The sequence below is a fragment of the Thalassophryne amazonica genome, chromosome 18, assembly GCF_902500255.1.
Source record: "Thalassophryne amazonica chromosome 18, fThaAma1.1, whole genome shotgun sequence".
NCBI lineage: Eukaryota > Metazoa > Chordata > Actinopteri > Batrachoidiformes > Batrachoididae > Thalassophryne > Thalassophryne amazonica.
In genome coordinates this window covers 10020916-10041730 of record NC_047120.1, presented here as the reverse complement: position 1 = coordinate 10041730, position 20815 = coordinate 10020916, and the positions used below count along the sequence as shown (strand labels likewise).

The following is a 20815-nucleotide window of genomic DNA, read 5'->3' as shown; positions in this document are numbered from 1 at the left end:
ACACAAAATGAATTAAAAGATTAAAACATAATATAAAAGCAACCCATAAAAACTACAAATAATAAAAATATAATATACATAATAACATTCATAAAATACTAATGATAAAACTGGGAAAACAGGTGGGTCTTAAGTCTTGATTTAAAAGTCACCACAGTGTCCGAGATCATTCTACAGGGCAGGGACACGATAAGAAAAAGCCCTGTGTCCGGCAGACTTTTTATTCACCTTGGGAACACAGACACATAATCAGGCAGACACAGAATCAGTCCTGTATGGTAGAGTGGCCAGATGGAAGCCACTCCTTAGTAAAAGGCACATGGCAGCCCGCCTGGAGTTTGCCAAAAGGCACTTGAAGGACTCTCAGACCATGAGAAACAAAATTCTCTGATCTGATGAGACAAATATTGAACTCTGTGGAGTGAATGCCAGGTGTCAGGTTTGGAGAAAACCAGGCGCCATCCCTACAGTGAAGCATGGTGGTGGCAGCATCGTGATGTAGGAAGGCGCTGCAAAGAGAAATGGGCAAAACTGCCAAAAGATAGGTGAACCAAGCCCGTGGCACCAGACTCAAGAAGGCCTAAGGCTGCAATTGCTGCCAAAGGTGCACCAACAAAGCACAAGCAAAGGGTGTGAACACCCATGTACATGTGACTTCCCAGTTCTCTATTTTCAATAAACTTGCAGAAACCTCAAAAAAAAAAAAAAAAAAAAGTTCACATTGTCAATATGGGGTGTTGTGAATAGAAATTTGAGGCAAAACATTTATTTAATCCACATTGGAACAAGGCTGCAACACAACAAAACATGGAAAAAGTGAAGTGCTGTGAATACTTTCCAGGTGCACCTCAGCTAAACTAATTACAGTTTCGGCTTGTTTGGTGAATATGTTTAAAAATTAATGAGGATAAAGTGTTTTTTCTAGTAAATATGAATGTCTTACAAATTTATGATTACATAATCTCAGAGAACATCTGATTTATTTATAAATTATGATTCCCCCCAATATTGCCTCCCTTATGCTGCTCTTTTTTCTTTTTTGGTTTACCCACACTGGCCCTCATAAGCCATCTCTGTCTGTCTCTCTGTCCTGCAATGACCCTAACACGCTGTCTGAGAAGGGAGTAATATTTTTATGTTTGTATATGCAGTGGTGGGCACAGATAACCAAAAAATTAACTTCGATAACAGATAATCACATAACTGAAAAGTTATCTTTGATAAAGCTAAAATGATAAACCACGCAAAAATGTATTGGAAGTTACAGATAACCGATAACCGATAAATTCTAATATTGTCTCTGGTACATTTGCAACTACTAATAAACTGAATTTGGGTTTTAACGCCACAATGGCTTCTACTAGAATTAAAAGTGACAACAGACCCAAACAATGAGGCCACACTTTTGTCTTTGAACATCCTGCCCCCTGCTGGAAGATCTTGTTTACTACACAGCTTCCAGCACAGAGGCACCCTTAGAGCAGCCATAAAGCCCAGCTCTCTACCAATCACAATGCTCCGGTCAGGCGGAGGTCTTGGAAAATAAAATCATGCTGACTTATAGTTTTAATTTATAAATAACATTAATACTGATAGAATAACTCCACTAATGTCAATTCTGTCATTTGTAACAACAACTTTGTTGACACCTCAGTGCAGAAAGCAGGGATAAGTGGATTCTCAGGCTGTCTGGAACACACAAGTGTCATCTGGCACCAGATACAAATGGCGAGGAAGGAGAAGAAAGACCTGCATGTGGTCTTCCTAGATCTCGCCAATGCCTTTGGATCCGTGCCTCATGAGATGTTGTGGGCAGCGATCATCTTCTTCCAAGTACCAAAAGCCATCACAAGGCTGGTCAAAGCTTACTTCCTGGACCTTCAGTTTTGTTTCACAGCGCAGGCTAGCACAACTGCCTGGCAGCACCTTGAGGTTGGCATTATGGCAGGCTGCACCATTTCCCCATTGGCGTTTACTATGGCAATGGAGCTCATCATCCGAGCATCGCGATGGGTGGTTGGAGGGGAACGATTAAAAAAACGGGCTGCGTCTTCCTCCAATCAGGGCTTACATGGATGACATGACAACAGTAACAACAACAGTTGCATGTACCAAACGCTTACTGGATAAACTCCAGAGAAACATTCAAGGGGCACGGATGGCGATCAAACCCAGCAAATCCCGCAGCATCTCTATAGTCAAAGGCCAGCTTGCTAATGAGAAGTTCCGCGTCAACAACAAGCCAATACCAACAGTTCTGGAGAAGCCTATCAAAAGTCTTGGCCACTGGTACAGTGCAGATCTCAAAGACGTGGAGCAACTCAAGCAGGATACCATCAGTGGCCTCAAGCAAATCAACAGCACTGCTCTCCCTGGAAAGCTGAAACTGTGGTGATTTCAGTTTGGACTGCTGCCCCGCCTCATGTGGCCAATTTCCATCTACGAGATCACTATATCCCATGCCAACCGGCTGAAGAGGCTGGTGAACGCAAGTGGCTTGGACTGCCCAAATGCCTTAGCAGCATAGCCTGTACGGTAATGGAGCCCTCTCCCTCCCAGTCTCAAGCCTTGTGGAGGAATATAAGTGTGCCAAAGCAAGGCTGGAAATGACCCTCACTGAATCCTGGGATCCATTCGTCAGAGGTGCGGCTCCAATACTAGCAACGGGAAGAAAATGGAAACCATTGCAGCAGTTGCAGTGGCAAAGGCCACCCTCAGGCACCGGGACATAGTAGGACATGTCCAGCATGGCAGGAGTGGTTTTGGTGTGCAAGTAACAACACCCACATGGCAAAAGGCCAATCCAAGTGAACAGCGGCACATGGTAGTGGAGGAGGTGCGCCATCAGGAGGAAGCGGCTAGGTGCGCCAAAGCAGTCTCCCAAGCACAGCAAGGCCGCTGGATGAGGTGGGAGGGGGTTGAGAGGAGGAGAATAACATGGGACGAGCTGTAGAGCATGGAGGCTAACAGACTTAGTTTCATCGTCAGGGCCACATATGATGTCCTGCCCTCTCCAACCAACTTACACCTCTGGTATGGAGAGGAACCAGCCTGTCCCCTGTGTGCAGTCCCCGCAATCCTCAAGCATATCTTGGTGGGTTGTAAGACCAGCCTGACTCAAGGAAGATACACTTAGCGCCACAATCAGGTGCTGAAATGCTTGGCTGCCAAACTTGAGAAAAAAAAGGGTAACTACCAATGCCATGCCTCCAAATTCCCAGCCTGTTGTCCCATGGAAGACGCCCTTTGTCCGGGAAGGGGAGAAAAGGGCGACCAAGCCAGCTCCTCTGGAGGCGGCCCACTGACCATAGCCCGGGACTGGGAAAAGCGGGTGGACCTCAGTCAGAGGCTTAGCTTTCCACCCGAAATCACAGTGACAAACTTGCGCCCGGACCTGGTCCTATGGTCTAACTCCTGCCAGCGCGTCTTCATTGTGGAGCTCACTGTCCCATGGAAGGATGCGATCGGGGAGGCATATGAGAGGAAGAGGCTGCGGTATGCCGACCTAGCAGCTGAAGCAGAGGGGCGGGGCTGGAATGTGAAGGTGTGGCCTGTGGAGGTGGGTTTCAGAGGCTTTGTGTCCAGAAGTACCACAGGACTGCTGAAGGAAGTTGGCATCAGAGGGCAGGCCCAACGGAGGGCAATAAAAAAACTGTCCGCGGCAGCTGAGCAAAGCAGCCACTGGTTGTGGCTCATGCGCAGGGACACAACGTGGGCTGCCAGATGACCATGTGGTGCCGCCGTGCGACACACACCCAGGTCTGATAAGCCTGTGGTGGGCCAACCCTGGCAGAGGGTGTCTTGTGAGGAAATGGCCGAAACACCCGATGATGCCAGGGTACACAACTGATGATGTGTCGCACAGGTGGCGCCGCATAGTCATCAATGTCAAATCCCACTCCACCGTCACCTATCACGAACATGGAGGGACTTAAACACCTAGTCCTATAACAAAGTTTGTACAAAGTTAAAACATATATCTTTCAATGTTGAATAATGCACTAATTCTGAGGTTTTGTAACAAACACAGACAGATTGCAAAGGATTCTGGGTAAAAGTGCCTCTGCTAAACACTGATTGGTTCAGTCATACATTATGTAAACCAACACGTTAATGTGACGTGTGTCGTGTGTTGGTGTTTACAGATAAATGTGCTTTTGTAAAATATTCCATTTTTTATTTGTAAAAACAGGCATTTTAATGGAGCCCTGGAAGTGTCATCGCAAAATATTTTGCATGTGGAGAGAATGTGCGCTCATTTTATCAGTGCCATGCGCACATTTTATGATGTTGTAAAACGTGCACTCAATATTGTCTTGACACATAAATGTTGGCTTTACACTGTGCAAGTTTTGGCCCTTTTTCAGATGATTTTTCATTCGTGCGAGAATTTTTTGGACCGAGTTTCAGGTTAATCGCGTGTCCTGCATCGTGTAGTGTACATGGAGTAACAAGCTGCGTTTAACATCTCACGACCACCTCCTGATCGACGAGCGTATGGTCAGATGAAAATCAAACCTGTTTGATATTATTCTGGTCGGCCGTCGTGAGGGTATCCTGCTGCTGAAAAGCTACAAGCATCCAACCGCTCGCACTGTGCCTGTGCAAACACTGCAGGGCTGTCTTGTAATGTTTTTTTTGTTGTTGTTTTGTTTTTAAAACTTAATTTGTAAAAAAAACAACAAAAAAAAACAAAAGCCATTTGCAAAGCCAAAAAGTTGATTTGACAACCATCTGATATAACCAGGGTCAAAAATAAATAGAACACTGCCATCTACTGGTGCCCAGACACTTAGTACTTAGGGCGAATACTGCCATGAACACTACTGGCCAGTAGATGGCAGTAGAGACCTTGAAAACTTGCCAAAACAAAATTCCACATAATCCATGTCTGCTACATTTAAAATGCCTGGAATTTAACAAACGCAAATACAGTAACAACGTCTATAAACCCAGAGAATATATTCACGAGAGTTTTAGGCACTAGAGTTTAATGCTGCTGTCCGTGGAGCCTGAACAGAGTGTCTGAAATGCATTTGTCCTGTCGTGAACGTGCTGAGATTACCCTATCCTACCCATAATGCACTGCTGGGCACACAGCATGTGCTCACAAAACCTTAAAAATTAGCACATTACTTTAAAACTAAAACATATATCTGATATTTTCACTTTATAAAACGTCAGACATGACAGTAATTTTAAATAACTTGTCCAAAATTAGTTTGGTTAAAATTTGATCCATAAGTTAAAAATGTATGCCTCTGGATGACTTAGGTGATATTGCCAGCATATTAGTATGGTGTTAAAGGAAATGATTTTTTTTTTTTTTTTGTGACCAGTTCTCCTTTGTCTGCAGAGGATAGAGACATTTTTCATAGAAGCAGCTCTCTTCTGTTTGCAGAGAGTAGAACTGTACATCTGTTATGAAACTTTTAACAGGTAGGTGCTGAACTGATGTTAAATTTTAAAAATGCTTGTTGCTGTTCAGCTTTGTTTACTTTGTTTATCGGTCTAAAAGTTATCGGACAAAGACTTCCGGAAATGGCGGCTGCGTAGAAAGACGCGCGCTACCTCGCTCCGCTGCAACTTACAAAATTTAAGTTGATTACACCCCTGTTCGTGCTCAATTTTTGCTCAAAAGTTTTTTCGGGATATGTCCAAACCAAACAAAACACCAGGAGGGAAGACTGAGGTTCCGAAACAAATAAAGCAGTGTCTGACTACAATCTTCGCAGTGAAACTCCCAAAACTAGCAGCATGGCTACACTCAACGCTAGTAGGGAGCTTCTGGACAAAGCTGACCAGATACTGGCCGCATTGAGTAGTATGCAAGCAGAGTTTTGTACGATGAAGACAGAATTTGCTTCAATGAAAACCAACTTTACTACAAAACTCAATGATATGGCCATGACGCTACAAGACATGAAACGGGAGCTAAAGGATAGCGACGAGCGAGTATCACGTGCAGAGGAACGCATATCCAGCACTGAGGATGAGGTGACTAGCCTACAAGCTAAAGTGTGCTCGCTTCTAGCTAAAAACAAAACGATGGAGGACAAACGTGTGGACCTAGAGTCGAGATCTCGCCTAAATAACTTAAGATTGGTCAATTTGAAGGAAGGGGCAGAAGGTTCAGACGCATGTAGATTCTTGGAGAAGTGGATAACCGAATTGCTTGGTGAAACACTGCGGGGACCTGTAGTTTTGGAGAGAGCGCACATACTCGGACAGAGGAAGGACAACGCGTCAAGACCGAGAGTGATGATTATGAAGCTTCTCGACTATAAAGACAGACAAGAGATCCTACGGGCTACACGGGACAAGGACATATCCTATGGAGACCAGAAAGTCCGCTTCTATCCGGACTTGGCCACGGGGATCCAGTTGCAGAGGAAAAAATTTGACCCAGTGCGCGAGGAGCTGCGGAAGCTGGGTCTTCGACATGGAGTAGCGTATCCTGCAAAGCTCCTAGTGACTTACAAAGGTACAACCCAGGTATTTAAAACACCAGCGGAGGCTCAGGTATTTGTTAAGAAAGTCCAGAATGCTGTGAATCACGAAGATCACTAAGGTTCAGTTTAATAAATGGACATGGGCTATGCAGACTTGAAATGTCTGAATATATAATGTTTAGCCTGGTAATTTCGTAACGCAGATCTGTTTACAATATAATGTTATATAAGTTCAATGTATTTTTCATTTTAAGCAATGGTGATATGATGTGATTCTGTGAGGCTTTTGTGAACAGGGGTTGAAACCTAACTGCAGATTAGCAGCAGCAGCAAAATGCTTAGTTAGTAGGAGTGGTTTGACTTATCCTCATAGGTGTGGATTGGTCCTTGGCATTAACGAGAGACAAAATGAGGGTGGGTGGGGTTCCTCTAAGATGGGGAAAGGGTGAGGGGTGTTTATGGGGCAATTTATGTTGTTCTTGTTGGATGTTGGTTCAATCATCCGTTTTGGTGGTGCACATAAATATTTGTTTCATGTTATTAAGCAATCTGAAAATTGTTTTAATGTACTTATGTCTCAGGGAGTAAATCTTAATTTTATTTCATGGAACTGTAGGGGCTTGCAGCGCCTCCAGAAAGTCAAACAAGTTATGAACAAATTGAAAGAGCTAGACTCCAAAATTGTGTTTCTGCAGGAAACTCATCTTGTTGATGATGATATTCTTAAGGTGAGGAGGAGGTGGAGGGGCAGTGTGTTTACGGCACCATTTACGTCTCAATCTAGGGGGGTGATGATATTAGTTCATGAGTCAGTCCCCTTAAAAATTAAAAATATTATTAAAGACAAAAGGGGAAGATATTTGATTGTTCAAGGCACACTTCTATCAGAAAATCTCAATTTAACTAATATTTATGGTCCTAATGTGGATGACAGTAATTTTTATAGTGATCTTTTTCTTACACTTTCTACCTTTCAGGGCTCTCACATAATTGGAGCAGATTGGAACGTTGCATTATCCCCACATTTGGATCGGTCAACTGGTTTAGATCAATCACATAACTGTAGAATCACAATCCTTAGATTTATGAAAGAACTTCAGCTGGTAGATATATGGAGGGAAAGGAATTTGAATGCTAAAACATACTCTTGTTACTCTGGTACATTTAAAACTTACTCAAGAATAGATTTTTTCCTAGTATCTACAACATTACAATTCAAAATTCAAGATTGCTCTTACGATAACATTGTGATTTCAGATCACGCTCCATGCCGCTTGGTTTATAAGGATACTAAACTTAGAAGAGACCCTCCAAGGTGGCAGTTTCAGCATAAATGGTTGCAGGATAAAGATTTGTTAAAGTATTTAGAGAAACACATTGATGATTTTTTCAAATCAATACAATGCAAACATCAGCATGTACTAAATGGGAAGCATTTAAGGCATTCCTCAGAGGCCATATAATTAGCTATATAGGATCCAAATCCCCAAAAAATACAGAAATTAGGTTACAGTTGGAAAATAAAATGAAAGTACTTCAAAGCAAAATTAGCAGCGGCCCAAACCCACAAGTGGAGAAGGAATTACTGATTTTAAGGGTCGAATATGACAAACACTCCTCTCTAAGGGCAGCATCTAGTCTCTTACGACTAAAACAATCCTTTTATGAACAAGGGGAAAAAGCCGGAAAACTTTTAGCTTGGCAAATAAAACAACTAGAGTCAAAAACAACTATTATTTCTATCGAATCAGATGGAAAAAATATATCTGACCCCGAGGAAATTAATGGAGCCTTTAAGGCTTATTACGAGGAGTTGTATAAAGCACAAACAAATATAAAAGTAGAAGATATAAGTGCATTTCTTAGCAAATTAAATATTCCTAAAATTTCAAGTGAAGATGGACATGACTTAAATTCAGAAATTACTAAAAACGAACTAGAGCAGGCCATAGACCACATGAGATTTGGGAAGAGGCCAGGACCAGATGGTCTTCCAATTGATTTGTATAAAAAATTCAAGGATAAATTAATAAACGCTTTATTAGATATGTTTAAGGAAGTATTCCAATCAAACTCTTTCCCTCCCTCAATGAATACAGCTATGATTACTCTTTTAAAAAAGCAGGTAAACCCCGCAAATAAGTGTGGAAATTTAAGACCTATAAGCTTATTAAATTCTGATATAAAAATAATTACTAAAGTTTTAACCAGAAGACTCCAAAACATTTTGCCAAAAGTAATTGATTGGGATCAAAATGGATTTATTATAGGCAGACAGGGTTTCCACAATGTGAGGAGATTACTGAATATATACTCAACAAAAATATAAACGCAACACTTTTGGTTTTGCTCCCATTTTGTATGAGATGAACTCAAAGATCTAAAACTTTTTCCACATACACAATATCACCATTTCCCTCAAATATTGTTCACAAACCAGTCGAAATCTGTGATAGTGAGCACTTCTCCTTTGCTGAGATAATCCATCCCACCTCACAGGTGTGCCATACCAAGATGCTGATTAGACACCATGATTAGTGCACAGGTGTGCCTTAGACTGCCCATAATAAAAGGCCACTCTGAAAGGTGCAGTTTTGTTTTATTGGAGGGGGGATACCAGTCAGTATCTGGTGTCACCACCATTTGCCTCATGCAGTGCAACACATCTCCTTCGCATCATTCAAAAAAGAGAACACACACATGAAGAGAACACCTCTCCAACGTGCCAAACGCCAGCGAATGTGAGCATTTGCCCACTCAAGTCGGTTATGACAACGAACTGGAGTCAGGTCAAGACCCCGATGAGGACGACGAGCATGCAGATGAGCTTCCCTGAGACGGTTTCTGACAGTTTGTGCAGAAATCCTTTGGTTATGCAAACCGATTGTTTCAGCAGCTGTCCGAGTGGCTGGTCTCAGACGATCTTGGAGGTGAACATGCTGGATGTGGAGGTCCTGGGCTGGTGTGGTTACACGTGGTCTGCGGTTGTGAGGCTGGTTGGATGTACTGCCAAATTCTGTGAAACGCCTTTGGAGATGGCTTATGGTAGAGAAATGAACATTCAATACACGAGCAACAGCTCTGGTTGACATTCCTGCTGTCAGCATGCCAATTGCACGCTCCCTCAAATCTTGCGACATCTGTGGCATTGTGCTGTGTGATAAAACTGCACCTTTCAGAGTGGCCTTTTATTGTGGGCAGTCTAAGGCACACCTGTGCACTAATCATGGTGTCTAATCAGCATCTTGGTATGGCACACCTGTGAGGTGGGATGGATTATCTCAGCAAAGGAGAAGTGCTCACTATCACAGATTTAGACTGGTTTGTGAACAATATTTGAGGGAAATGGTGATATTGTGTATGTGGAAAAAGTTTTAGATCTTTGAGTTCATCTCATACAAAATGGGAGCAAAACCAAAAGTGTTGCGTTTATATTTTTGTTGAGTATACTTCACTATAACAAAGATGCAGTGGATACTGCTCGTCTATCTATTGATGCTGAAAAGGCATTTGATAGAGTGGAGTGGGTGTATCTTTTTCAAGTGCTGCAAAAATTTGGATGTGGGGATAATTTTGTAAAGTGGATCAAATTATTGTATAAAAATCCTTCTGCTGAAATAATTAGTAACAGGAATATTTCTAAACCAATAATGATCAGCAGAGGCTGTAGACAGGGGTGTCCACTTTCACCCCTGCTGTTCATTCTTGCAATTGAACCGCTGGCAACTGCAATAAGATCACACACTCAAATTGCTGGGATTTCATTGGGACCAACAGAACATAAAATCTCTTTATTCGCCAACGATGTTATCATTTTTTTGTCAAAGTTGCAACAATCAATACCAATCCTTTTGGAAATAATTGTCATTTAGTAATATTTCAGGTTATAACATTAACCGAAACAAGTCTTCTATACTGTTACTGAATGCTTATGAGAGAGCCAACCCACTTCCAGAAGTATTACAATTTAATGTAACAACACAGTTTGAGTATTTAGGAATACAAATTTTACCAGACCTAAAACATTTAGTTGAGACTAATTACAATCTTGTATTGACTGATGTAAATAATTCAATTGAGAGATGGATGCCGTTAATAACATCTTTGATTGGAAGAATTAATGTGCTGAAAATGAATATACTCCCTAAGCTACATTATTTATTTCAAAATCTTCCTCTACCACCTCCTCCTGACCTCTTTTCACAAATGAAAAAAATTATAATAAGGTTTATATGGAATAACAGAAAGTCCAGACTGCGTTTGTCCTTGCTATATCTTCCCTATGACCGTGGAGGCTTGAAATGCCCAAATTTTCAGTTGTATTATTGGGCCACACAGTTGAGGTGTATGATGTGCTACTACACAAACCATCACCCACATTGGGTAGATATGGAAAGTCAAGGATTAAATCTGACACTCCCCTCTTACTTATATTCAAATACAATGACACAACTATTAAAACAAATAAAAAATCCCATTCTTTGAAACACAGTTAAAGTGTGGCGAGACGTATGAATTTTTTTTGAGAGAATCAACCAATTTATCTCAATTTAGTCCAATATGGGGCAATCAACTATTTATACCAGGCAGAGCAGACTCAACATTTAAATCATGGAAGGACAAAGGACTTGCAACAATTCAAGATCTCTACAAGCCAAAATCTGATACATTAATGAGCTTCATGGAACTACAACATAGATTTCATATAAGTAATAAACATTTCTTTAAATATCTCCAGCTCAGAAGCTTCATAAGATCAAGTCAAGAAAATGCAACAACCAATCCTATCAAATCCATTTTGGAAGAAACAATAGTAAAAGACAGTCAGAAAAAAGGATTAATATCTAAATTGAACACTTTGCTAATTTCTGAAGCAGATGAAAGTTCACGCGGTAGACTTGATGCTTGGAGGGAAGATCTGTCTCTACAGAGGAAACTGGCAATCCGCATGTGTTTTAGCACAAACCCGATCTATCAATATACGGCTGCGACTAATTCAATACAGATGGTTAATGCGAATCTATATCACGCCAGTAGATCTTAACAGGTACAACAAAAATATTCCTGATGTGTGCTCAAAATGTGCAGACCATAGAGGAACGTTAGTCCATTACATGTGGCATTGTAGTCATATTGCACTGTTCTGGGGTGAGATAAGAGATGTCCTGGGAAAAATAATTTCTAAGCAAATAATATTAGATCCCAAATTATTTTTAATGGGTGTATATCCAGAAAAACACAAATACACTAAAAGTGAATGGATATTTATAGACTTAAGTGTTTTGATTGCTAAAAAAATGCATATCACTGCTTTAGAATAGAACTCATAGACCAACTGTCACTCAGTGGATACGACAGATGCTTTCAACCCTTCCCTTAGAAAATATTTCATACACTGGGATGTATAAAGTTTTGCAAAATTGTTTTGTTAAAACACATTGTTAGTAAATGCAATAGATTGCATAGACTTGATATATGCACCATGTTCGTTGTTTGTTTTGTGATTGTTAAACCATGTACAAAATATTAATAAAAATATTTTGGCAAAAAAAAAAAAAAGTTATCGGACAAAAATTTATCGGAAGATAATTGGTCCGATAATGGTTTTTAAAGTTATCTAACAAGATAATCCGATAATGAAAACATTATCTTCGATAATTATCTGTTATCGGATTATCGGAACTGTGCCCACCACTGTGTATATGTAAGTTTTCTCTGAATATTTTGCAGGCAGATAACTTAAAAGGAACTATTCTGGTGAATTTTAACAGATGAAAAGATGACTTTATGTGGACTAAAAAAATGCTCTCATTTATACCTTTAATTGTTTCAAATCTTGGCCGTGAATAACAATTCATAATAAACTGTATCAAAATTTATTGTGACCAGACATTCCAAATGAATGTCAATAATGAAACCAAATAGCCAGGATAGTCAGTCCAATGTACATGTAAATCCTGGTAAAAATCCATTCAAGACCACACTCCAAATGATGATTTTCAATTTAAAAACCAGGTACATTGATTTTCACTCAGTACAATGTGAAATCCAAGTTGACACTATATTGTAATCATGTACAGACAGTTCTAGCTAGTTTGTGTGGTATTTTACTCTTATTCAGTCATTTATGTCAAATCCTAGTGAAAAATGGGCCCCACCCATGTCCCTTGTTGATGTGTTCAACCTTTTTTCTGTCTTCTTAGTTCATTTGTATTTTTTTTTTTACCTTCTTAGTTCAGTTTCAGGAGTAGATATTCGGTCCAGTTTTTACCACTTAGGTAGCCCTGCCCTGTCATGAACTACCCAGCCTTTGTTTCATTAAATACAATATGTGCAGCTAAACAATACAATAAATAAAATGCATGACACACACAGAGATTTTTCAAAGATGTGCGCTCGTCTTCCTGCTTGGCTCCCTGTTCCAGGATACATGAAAAAAAAAAGTGCAGTACATGCAGAAAACATCTGAAGAGGTCACACTGACCCATCTGTCAGCAAATACAGACATTTCCTCCAACCTCAGTGATCCACCCTTCAGCCTCACTGCAGACCAGGATTGTGATGTGTCTAACGTACCGGTTCCTCCTCACACGGCCAAACCTCTGTTCAGATATTTTTACTCTCAAACACATTTTTCTTGTTAATGGTTATCATGACTGCAGGCTCAGAGCTTATGGATCTTGGAGTTGTTTCCTCACGCTCAGAGACAGAGAGACAGACAGAGAGACAGAGAGACAGACAGACAGACAGATCATCTAACTGTGGACCTGAGTCAGTCCTGTTTGTCTGAGGCTGTAAACTGGAACGGAACAGTATTGAATTTGGAGTCATATATCAAAACCTTTAAAATTTAGACAGTAATACTCAAATAAGACTTGGACACAAACCAGTTCAACTGCGACCTCTGGTAACCCTGATTTGCAAAGAAGGGAGGTGTGAACACCTTAACAATGGATGAAGCAGATGACCTCACATATGCAAAGTTGGCTCTGACATCCCCCCCCCCACCCCCCCACCCCCGCACAGAGGCCATCGCAGTAAAGGCAACCTGACACTCAAATCAGAACTGAACAAACCTAAAAGCCCCAAACAAAAAGGCCAAAAACAACCAAAAGCATGAAAAATGGTTTGACAACAAATGTAAAAATCTCAGAAAGAAGTTAAGAAACACATCAAACCAAAAACAAAGAGATCCAGACAACCAGAACACACGCCTTCATAAATTATTATTGTTAATATTATAAACCACTTTTTAAATAATAGCATAAGTAAAGAGTGCCTGAAACCAGAATTTTGGAAGCCAACTTACTTTTACTTTTGATACCAGATACATGTTCCTAATACTGTTTTTAGACTCTTCCTTTCCTGAATCAGTGATGGTTTTTTTTTTGCTTTTGTTGCTCACCATGTTGGCCTGTGGCTGCAGTACGAGCCGCGCCTGTTTTTTCCTCTGTTTCCTGTAGTAATTCTCAAATGTATCCCGGTCACCCTGAAAACACATAAACACAACACATTCTTATAACACAGGCAGCAAGAGGAGCTGGCTCATGCTTCAGCTAATATATTCCAAAACTTATGAGCAAGATTAAGAAATTTTGAAAAACTTGGCAATCAACTGAGCCACATAAGGTGCACAAACCAGTGTATTCTTAGTGCAGCATCTATGCCTATGTAAAGAGTAGGGCTGCATCAAAAATGGAGATTTTGCCACTCCAAACATGAAGTTCAGAAATCAATTTCCATACCCATCAGTTGAAGTCCAAGTTAACTGCAAATGCCACCAGGACTATTGTCCAACAGGGTGCCAGAAGAAGAGGCAGTGTCCAGAGGCAACGGGAGAGAAGGAAAGTTCTCAGTGTGGAAGTGAGAGTCGGGACTGGTAAAGGAAGAGTATATTAAGAGTGTGTTGGAGATTAAGGGAGTGTCTGACAGGGTGATGAGTGTGACGTTGGAAATTGAATGGTTGATAATTAATATCATCAGTGCATATGCCCCACAGGTAGGTTGCGAGATGAAGGAGAATAAAGATTTGTGGAGTGAGTTAGATGAGGTGGACTGAACTCAAGCATGAAAGAGTGGTGAAACGCACTTCAGTGGGCATGTTGGTGAAGGGAACAAAGGTGATGAGGAAGTAATGGTAAATATGAAATAGAAAAACTGTTATGTGATCTTCCTGGAGGAGGTGACACAGGCAGTGGGTGGAGGTGAAGTGAGAGTGGATAGCAGATGTAGTGAGGGAGACCACAAGGAAAATACTGACTGTAACACCTGGAAAGAACAAAGAATGGTGATGGAATAAGGAACAAAAATGCAAGGAGGAAGAAGTTGGTAAAAAACAGGATAGTGGGAGAGATGAAGAATGCAGGCAGGACTACAAGATGATATGATGGAAGATGAAGCAACATAAAGCAAAAGATAAGGAAATGGCATATTGTGAGCTGTCCGTAAAGTTGAAAACACTAAGAAAGGAGAAACGGACTTAAACCATTTGGTCAGACAGTGAGAATGAACTGTAAAAAGGATGCACAGTAAGTCAAGGTGATAAAGAATGCAGAGGGAAATTTGCTGACAAGTGAGGAGGGTGTACTGAGGTGGAGGGAGTATTTTGAGGAGCTGATAAAGAAAATCATAGCAAAACAAAAACAAAAAAAAAAAAAACGGCTAAATGATGTGGAGAAAGTGATTGAGGAAATACTAGGGATTAGTAAGGATGAAGTGAGGGCAGCTATGAAGAGGATAAAGAGTGGAAAAGGCAGTTGGTCCAGATGACATTCCAGTGGAGGCATGGAAATGTCTAGGAGAGATGGCAGTGGAGTTTCTAACCAGACTGTTTAATAAAATCTTGGAAAGTGAGAGGATCCCTGAGGAGTGTCAGGTTCAGCGCCGGCTCGAGGTCTAGGTCTGAGTTTATGGCTTAATCTCCTCTATGATTTTCTGGTTTTACTTTCATATGTTTATACTTTGTCATGTAAATCTCAGTTTGGTTCTGTTTATTGCTTTTCTTGTATTATGCTTTAGTCACAGGTTTATGGTTATTATTTATCTTCAGTATTTCTTATCAGATTATGTTCCATTTGTCATTTATTGCATTCTCTGTTTATCAGTTATCTTGTTTTATTTACTGCATTATTCAACATTGCATTATTTATTGCATTGTTTAATCAGTAGTTTGTTTTGCCATCATCATTTGTTGTATTCACTTTTGTGTCTCAGCCAGTATCAGTTCCGTCCTAATTTGGTTTATTAATAGGTTTCTTGTTTTTCCCCTTTTTAGACTAGTCACAGTATTTCTTAGTTTCGCTCCTTGCTCACGTATTATTGGTTGTCTGAATACGTCACGTTATTCAGTTAGTTATTCTGTCACTTACTTCTCTTGCTTTGTACTGCTTTGTTTTTCACTCACGCACTCTCCTGCCTTTCCTCTCTCTTGATTCACAAAACTACAGCTCTTTCCAGAACCTTCCACACACCTGCTTCACATCATGCTCTGATTACTCCCCTTATTTAAGCCCTCACAGTTCCACAGCACACTGCCTGATTGTTGACTTTGTTCACTCTCTCGCCACTCGTTTTTGTCAAGTTTGCTCTCTAGTGTTTTTTGACCTTGCTTGTGTACTCCGACCTCCACCTCACTATTAGACTGAACTCAGCCTGTTTTTGACTCTGCCCGTTATATTCCTCGACGCCGTTTATACAAACTCTGCTTGATTTTGGACCACGAACCAGCCTGTACCATGTCTGATACCTCTGCCTGTATGTCTGATTACCTATGTACCGAATCCAATGCCTGGTTATAAAATAAAGCCTTTTATTCATCTCAAACTACCACGTCTGTGAGTCTGCATGGGTCTCCTACTGTTTGCTGTGTCAAGCTACCACGAGTGGAGACAAAGTGTGCTGGATCCTATTTTTAAGAACAGGGGTGATGTGCAGAGCTGCAGTAATTACAGTCACAGCATGAAGTTATGGGAAAGAGTAGTAGAAGCTAGGCTTAGAAAACAGGTGAAGATCTGTGAGCAGTAATATGGTTTCATGCCAAGAAACAGCACTACGGATGCAACGTTTGCTCTGAGAATACTGATGGAGAAGTACAGAGAAGAACAGAAGTTACATTTACAGGAGTTACATTGTGTGTTTGTGGATTTAGAGAAGTTTATGACATGTTTCCAAGAGAAGAACTGTGGTATTGTATGAGGAAGTCTGGAGTGGCAGAAAAGTATGTGAGGTGGTGCAGGATATGTATGAGGTGTGACAAAAAAGAAACGAGACTGTGACTGCCATGCTTATGACTCAATGTCAATTCACTGACTTCTTATGTCATTGTGTTGTGCCAACATCGCATCAATATTCTGCTATAATATTGTTCATATATGTCACTTTGTGTCTCCATTACAGGCTGTTGTGTAGCACAACCATTATACCTTTCGTCATGCAACTGGAGGTACCAGATATAGATCAAAGAATCAATCTAAAATTCCTTGTTAAAGGCAAGGGCCCAACCAACTGAATGCCTCAAACATCTCTAAAAGACTTATGGAGAAGATGCTATGTCACGGGCACGAGTCTTCAAGTGGCATAAATGCCTCAAAAGTGGATGTGAAGAGGTAGAGAATGACCCCAAGTCAGGACGGCCTTACACAACCATGACAGTTGAGAACACTGAGAGAGTGAACCAGCTGGTGCAAAGTGATCGAAGACTGACTGTACAGATGATAGCAGAGGAACTCATCCTGAACAGAGAGTCAGTCTGGACCATCTTGGTGCAGGAGCTGGGGATGCAGAAGGTGTGTGCCAAGATGGTACCCAAGTTTTTGTCAGATGATCGAAAACAGCACAGAGTCCATAATTGCCAAGACTTGCTGGAAAAGACAGAGGAAGATGCTGCATTCCTGGGCCAAATCATCACAGGAGACGAGACTTGGGTCTTCCAGTATGAAAACCCAAATGTCACCCAGACCCAAAATCGTGCTGGTTGAATTCTTTGACCAGAATGGATTGGTACATCATGACTTTGTGCCTAAGGGACAGACAGCCAATCAGCACATCTACCAGTAGGTCCTCAGTCACCTCCAAGACTTGGTTTGACAGGCTCTGTAGAGAGACCAGTTGTGGCTGCTCCACCGCAACAATGCACCTGCCCACAACACAGTGTGAGGAAGTTCTTGGCAAACAAACAGATCACAGCTCTCGTCCACCTACCGTATTCCCCAGATGTTGCACCGTGCAACTTCTGGCTCGTCCACAAACTGAAGACTGCTTAAAAGAACCAATTTCACCTCCGAAGAAGATATCAAGGCCACTGAGATGAGGGGTCTAAGGGACCTCAAGAAGGAGCACTTTGTTGAGTACTTCCAAGAGTGGCAGCACCAAATGCAATAGTGTATTAACATGGTGGTGGGGATTGCTTTGAAGGGGACAATGAGTAATTTCTTTGTACATTTTGTAATATAACCATTTTGAGAAAAGTCTTGTGTCTTTTTTGTCACACCTCGTATACAGCACGACCTAACAAAAAGGCTTAACCAGTTGCCTGATGCAAGTAAAGTGCCACAGTGGGCAGGAAAATCACCTACTCTATTAGACCAATCAGGCAAGTGCAAAATAAAGATTAAAACATCAATTTTAAGGAGTTAACAAACTGTGATACAGCCAATGAAAGAAGCAGTGAGACAGTTCATTTCCTATCCTTTTTGAGAGGTGCACATTTGAAAGTCCATGATGGGCAGCCCAAAAAAAAGGACCATGTTCACAGAGGTACACTGAAGAAAAATATAAACACTTTTGTTTTTGCTTTTGTTTTTTTCATGAGCTGAACTCAAAGATCTAAAACATTATCTCTATACACAAAAGACATATTTCTCTCAAATATTGTTCACAAATCTGTGTGAATCGGTGTTAGTGAGCTCTTCTCCTTTGCCGAGATAATCCATCCCACCTCACAGGTGTGGCACATCAAGATGCTGATTAGAAAGCATGATTATTGCACAGGTGTGCCTTAAACTGGCCACAATAAAAGGCCACTCTGAAATGTTCAGTTTTATCATACAGCACAATGCTACAGATGTCGCAAGTTTTGAGGGAGCATGAAGTTGTCATGCTGACTGCAGGAATGTCCACCAGAGCTGTTGACCGGGAATTGAACGTTCATTTCTCTTCCATAAGCCGTCTGCAAAGGCATTTCAGAGAATTTGGCAGTACATCCAACCAACCTCACAACCTCAGACCATGTGTAACCACACCAGCTCAGGACCTCCACATCCAGCATGTTCACCTCCAAGATGGTCTGAGACCAGCCACCCGCCAGCCACAGAACAAAAGAATTTCTGCACAAACTGTCAAAAACTGTCTCAGGGAAGCTCATCTGCATGCTTGTCATCCTCATTGGGTTCTCGACTTAACTGCAGTTTGTCATCGTAACCGACTTGAGTGGGCAAATGCTCACATTTGATGGAGTCTGGCACATTGGAGAGGTGTTGTCTTCACAGATGAATCCCAGTTTTCACTATTCAGGGCAGATGGCAGACAGCGTGTGTGGCGTCATGTGGGTGAGCGTTTGCTGATGTCAACATTGTGGATCGAGCGGTCCATGGTGACTGTGGCGTTATGCTATGGGCAGGCGGATGTTACGGACAATGAACACAGGTGCATTTTATTGATGGCATTTTGAATGCACAGAGACACCGTGACGAGATCCTGAGGATCACTGTTGTGCCGTTCATCCACGACCATCACCTCATGTTGCAGCATGATAATGCACAGCCCTGTGCTGCAAGGATCTGTACACAGTTCCTGGAAGCCCAGTTCTTACGCGGCCAGCACACTCACCGGACATGTCACTCATTGAGCATGTTTGGGATGCTCTGGATTGTATACGACCATGTGTTCCAGTTCCCGCCAATATCCAGCAACTCGGCACAGCCATTGAAGAGGAGTGGCCCAACATTCACCAGGCCACAATCAACAACCTGATCAACTCTATGTGAAGGAGATGTATTGCACTGTGTGAGGCAAACGGTGGTCACACCAGATACTGACTGGTTTTTTGACCCCCTGCAATAAAGCAAAACTGTACATTTCAGAGTGGCCATTTACTGTGGCCAGCCTAAGGTCCATCAGGGCCAAAACCTCAAGAAACAAAAACAGCTTCTTTCCATCCGCAGGTAGACTAATAAATAATGTCACTTACCCCCCCCCACTACCACAAAATACAGAATGGTCATCCCTGCACTAAATGGTATTATACATCTGTGCTCCAATCACCTGTTTTTGCACTGTCCCACTCCACTACGTTATATTTATTTAACAGTGAATATAGTTTTGCCTATTTGACTCTTACTTCTTTTACAGAAGTGTTTTTTTCTTTTCAGGGGAGGTGATGGTCTAGTGGTTAAAGTGTTGGGCTTCACACCAGAGGATCCTTGGTTCAAATCCCAGGCTGACCGGAAAAACACTAAGGGCCCTTGGGCAAGATCCTTAATTCCCATAGTTGCTCCTGGTGTGTAGTGGGCACCTTGTATGGCAGCACCCTGACACCGGGGTGAATATGAGGCATTATTGTAAAGCACTTTGAGTGTCTGATGTAGACAGAAAAGCGCTATATAAATGCAGTTCATTTATTTACCATTCTTTTTGTTTATGTACCAATAACACCAGATCAAATTCCTTCTATGTGTGAACTTCAATTCTGATTGATAAGCCACGCCTGTGAGGTGGGGTGGATGATCTGGGCAAAGGAGAAGTGCTCACTAGCACAGACGGAGACAGATTTGTGAACAATAATATCTTTTGTGTATATAGAAAATGTTTTAGATCTTTGAGTTCAGCTCATGAAAAATGGGAGCAAAAACAAAAGTGTTGCATTTATATTTTTCTTTAGTGTGTATCAGCTGAAGTGCAAGTGGAAATTTAAATGCACCTGCTCTGACTTGTCGCCAACTGTCCACTGGTGGACATTTGTGGTGAGGAAAGCCAAAAGGCTGAAGAGAGTGAGGCTTTTTGTATATGTCTGGCATGGAGCTCTAAGGAATCAGCACACAGGTACCAGGAGGCCAGAAGGACCGCAGCCTCTGTCCTTGCTGAAGCAAAAACTTGGGCGCAGGAGGAATTTGAAACGGCCATGGAAAATGATTTTTTTAGTCAGCCAAACCATGCAATGACAAATGCATAACAGGCTATTCCACAGAGCGCCGTTCCTTCCTGTTTAATCCTGGATAGCAAATTGGGGCACATTTTGAAGCATCATAGTAACTTCTTGATCCATCTTCATCAATCCTGAAGAAACTTGGTATACTTAGCAGTTACAGTCATCATTGGTACCAGATTTGAAATCAGGATCCAGTGTTTTAGGTGTTCAAAAATTTCAT

General features: G+C 41.4%; 1 protein-coding gene across 2 annotated transcripts in view; it reads right to left on the bottom strand.

The window, feature by feature from the left end:
• The window catches only part of LOC117530877 (exocyst complex component 6-like), a 182699-nt gene that overhangs the window by 102063 nt on the left and 59821 nt on the right, over window positions 1-20815 (bottom strand). For both annotated transcript variants that reach the window (XM_034193823.1, XM_034193824.1), the window contains exon 10: window positions 13858-13941. In XM_034193823.1, coding sequence (XP_034049714.1) covers window positions 13858-13941 — 84 coding nt within the window. The remainder of the gene's footprint in view (window positions 1-13857; window positions 13942-20815) is intronic.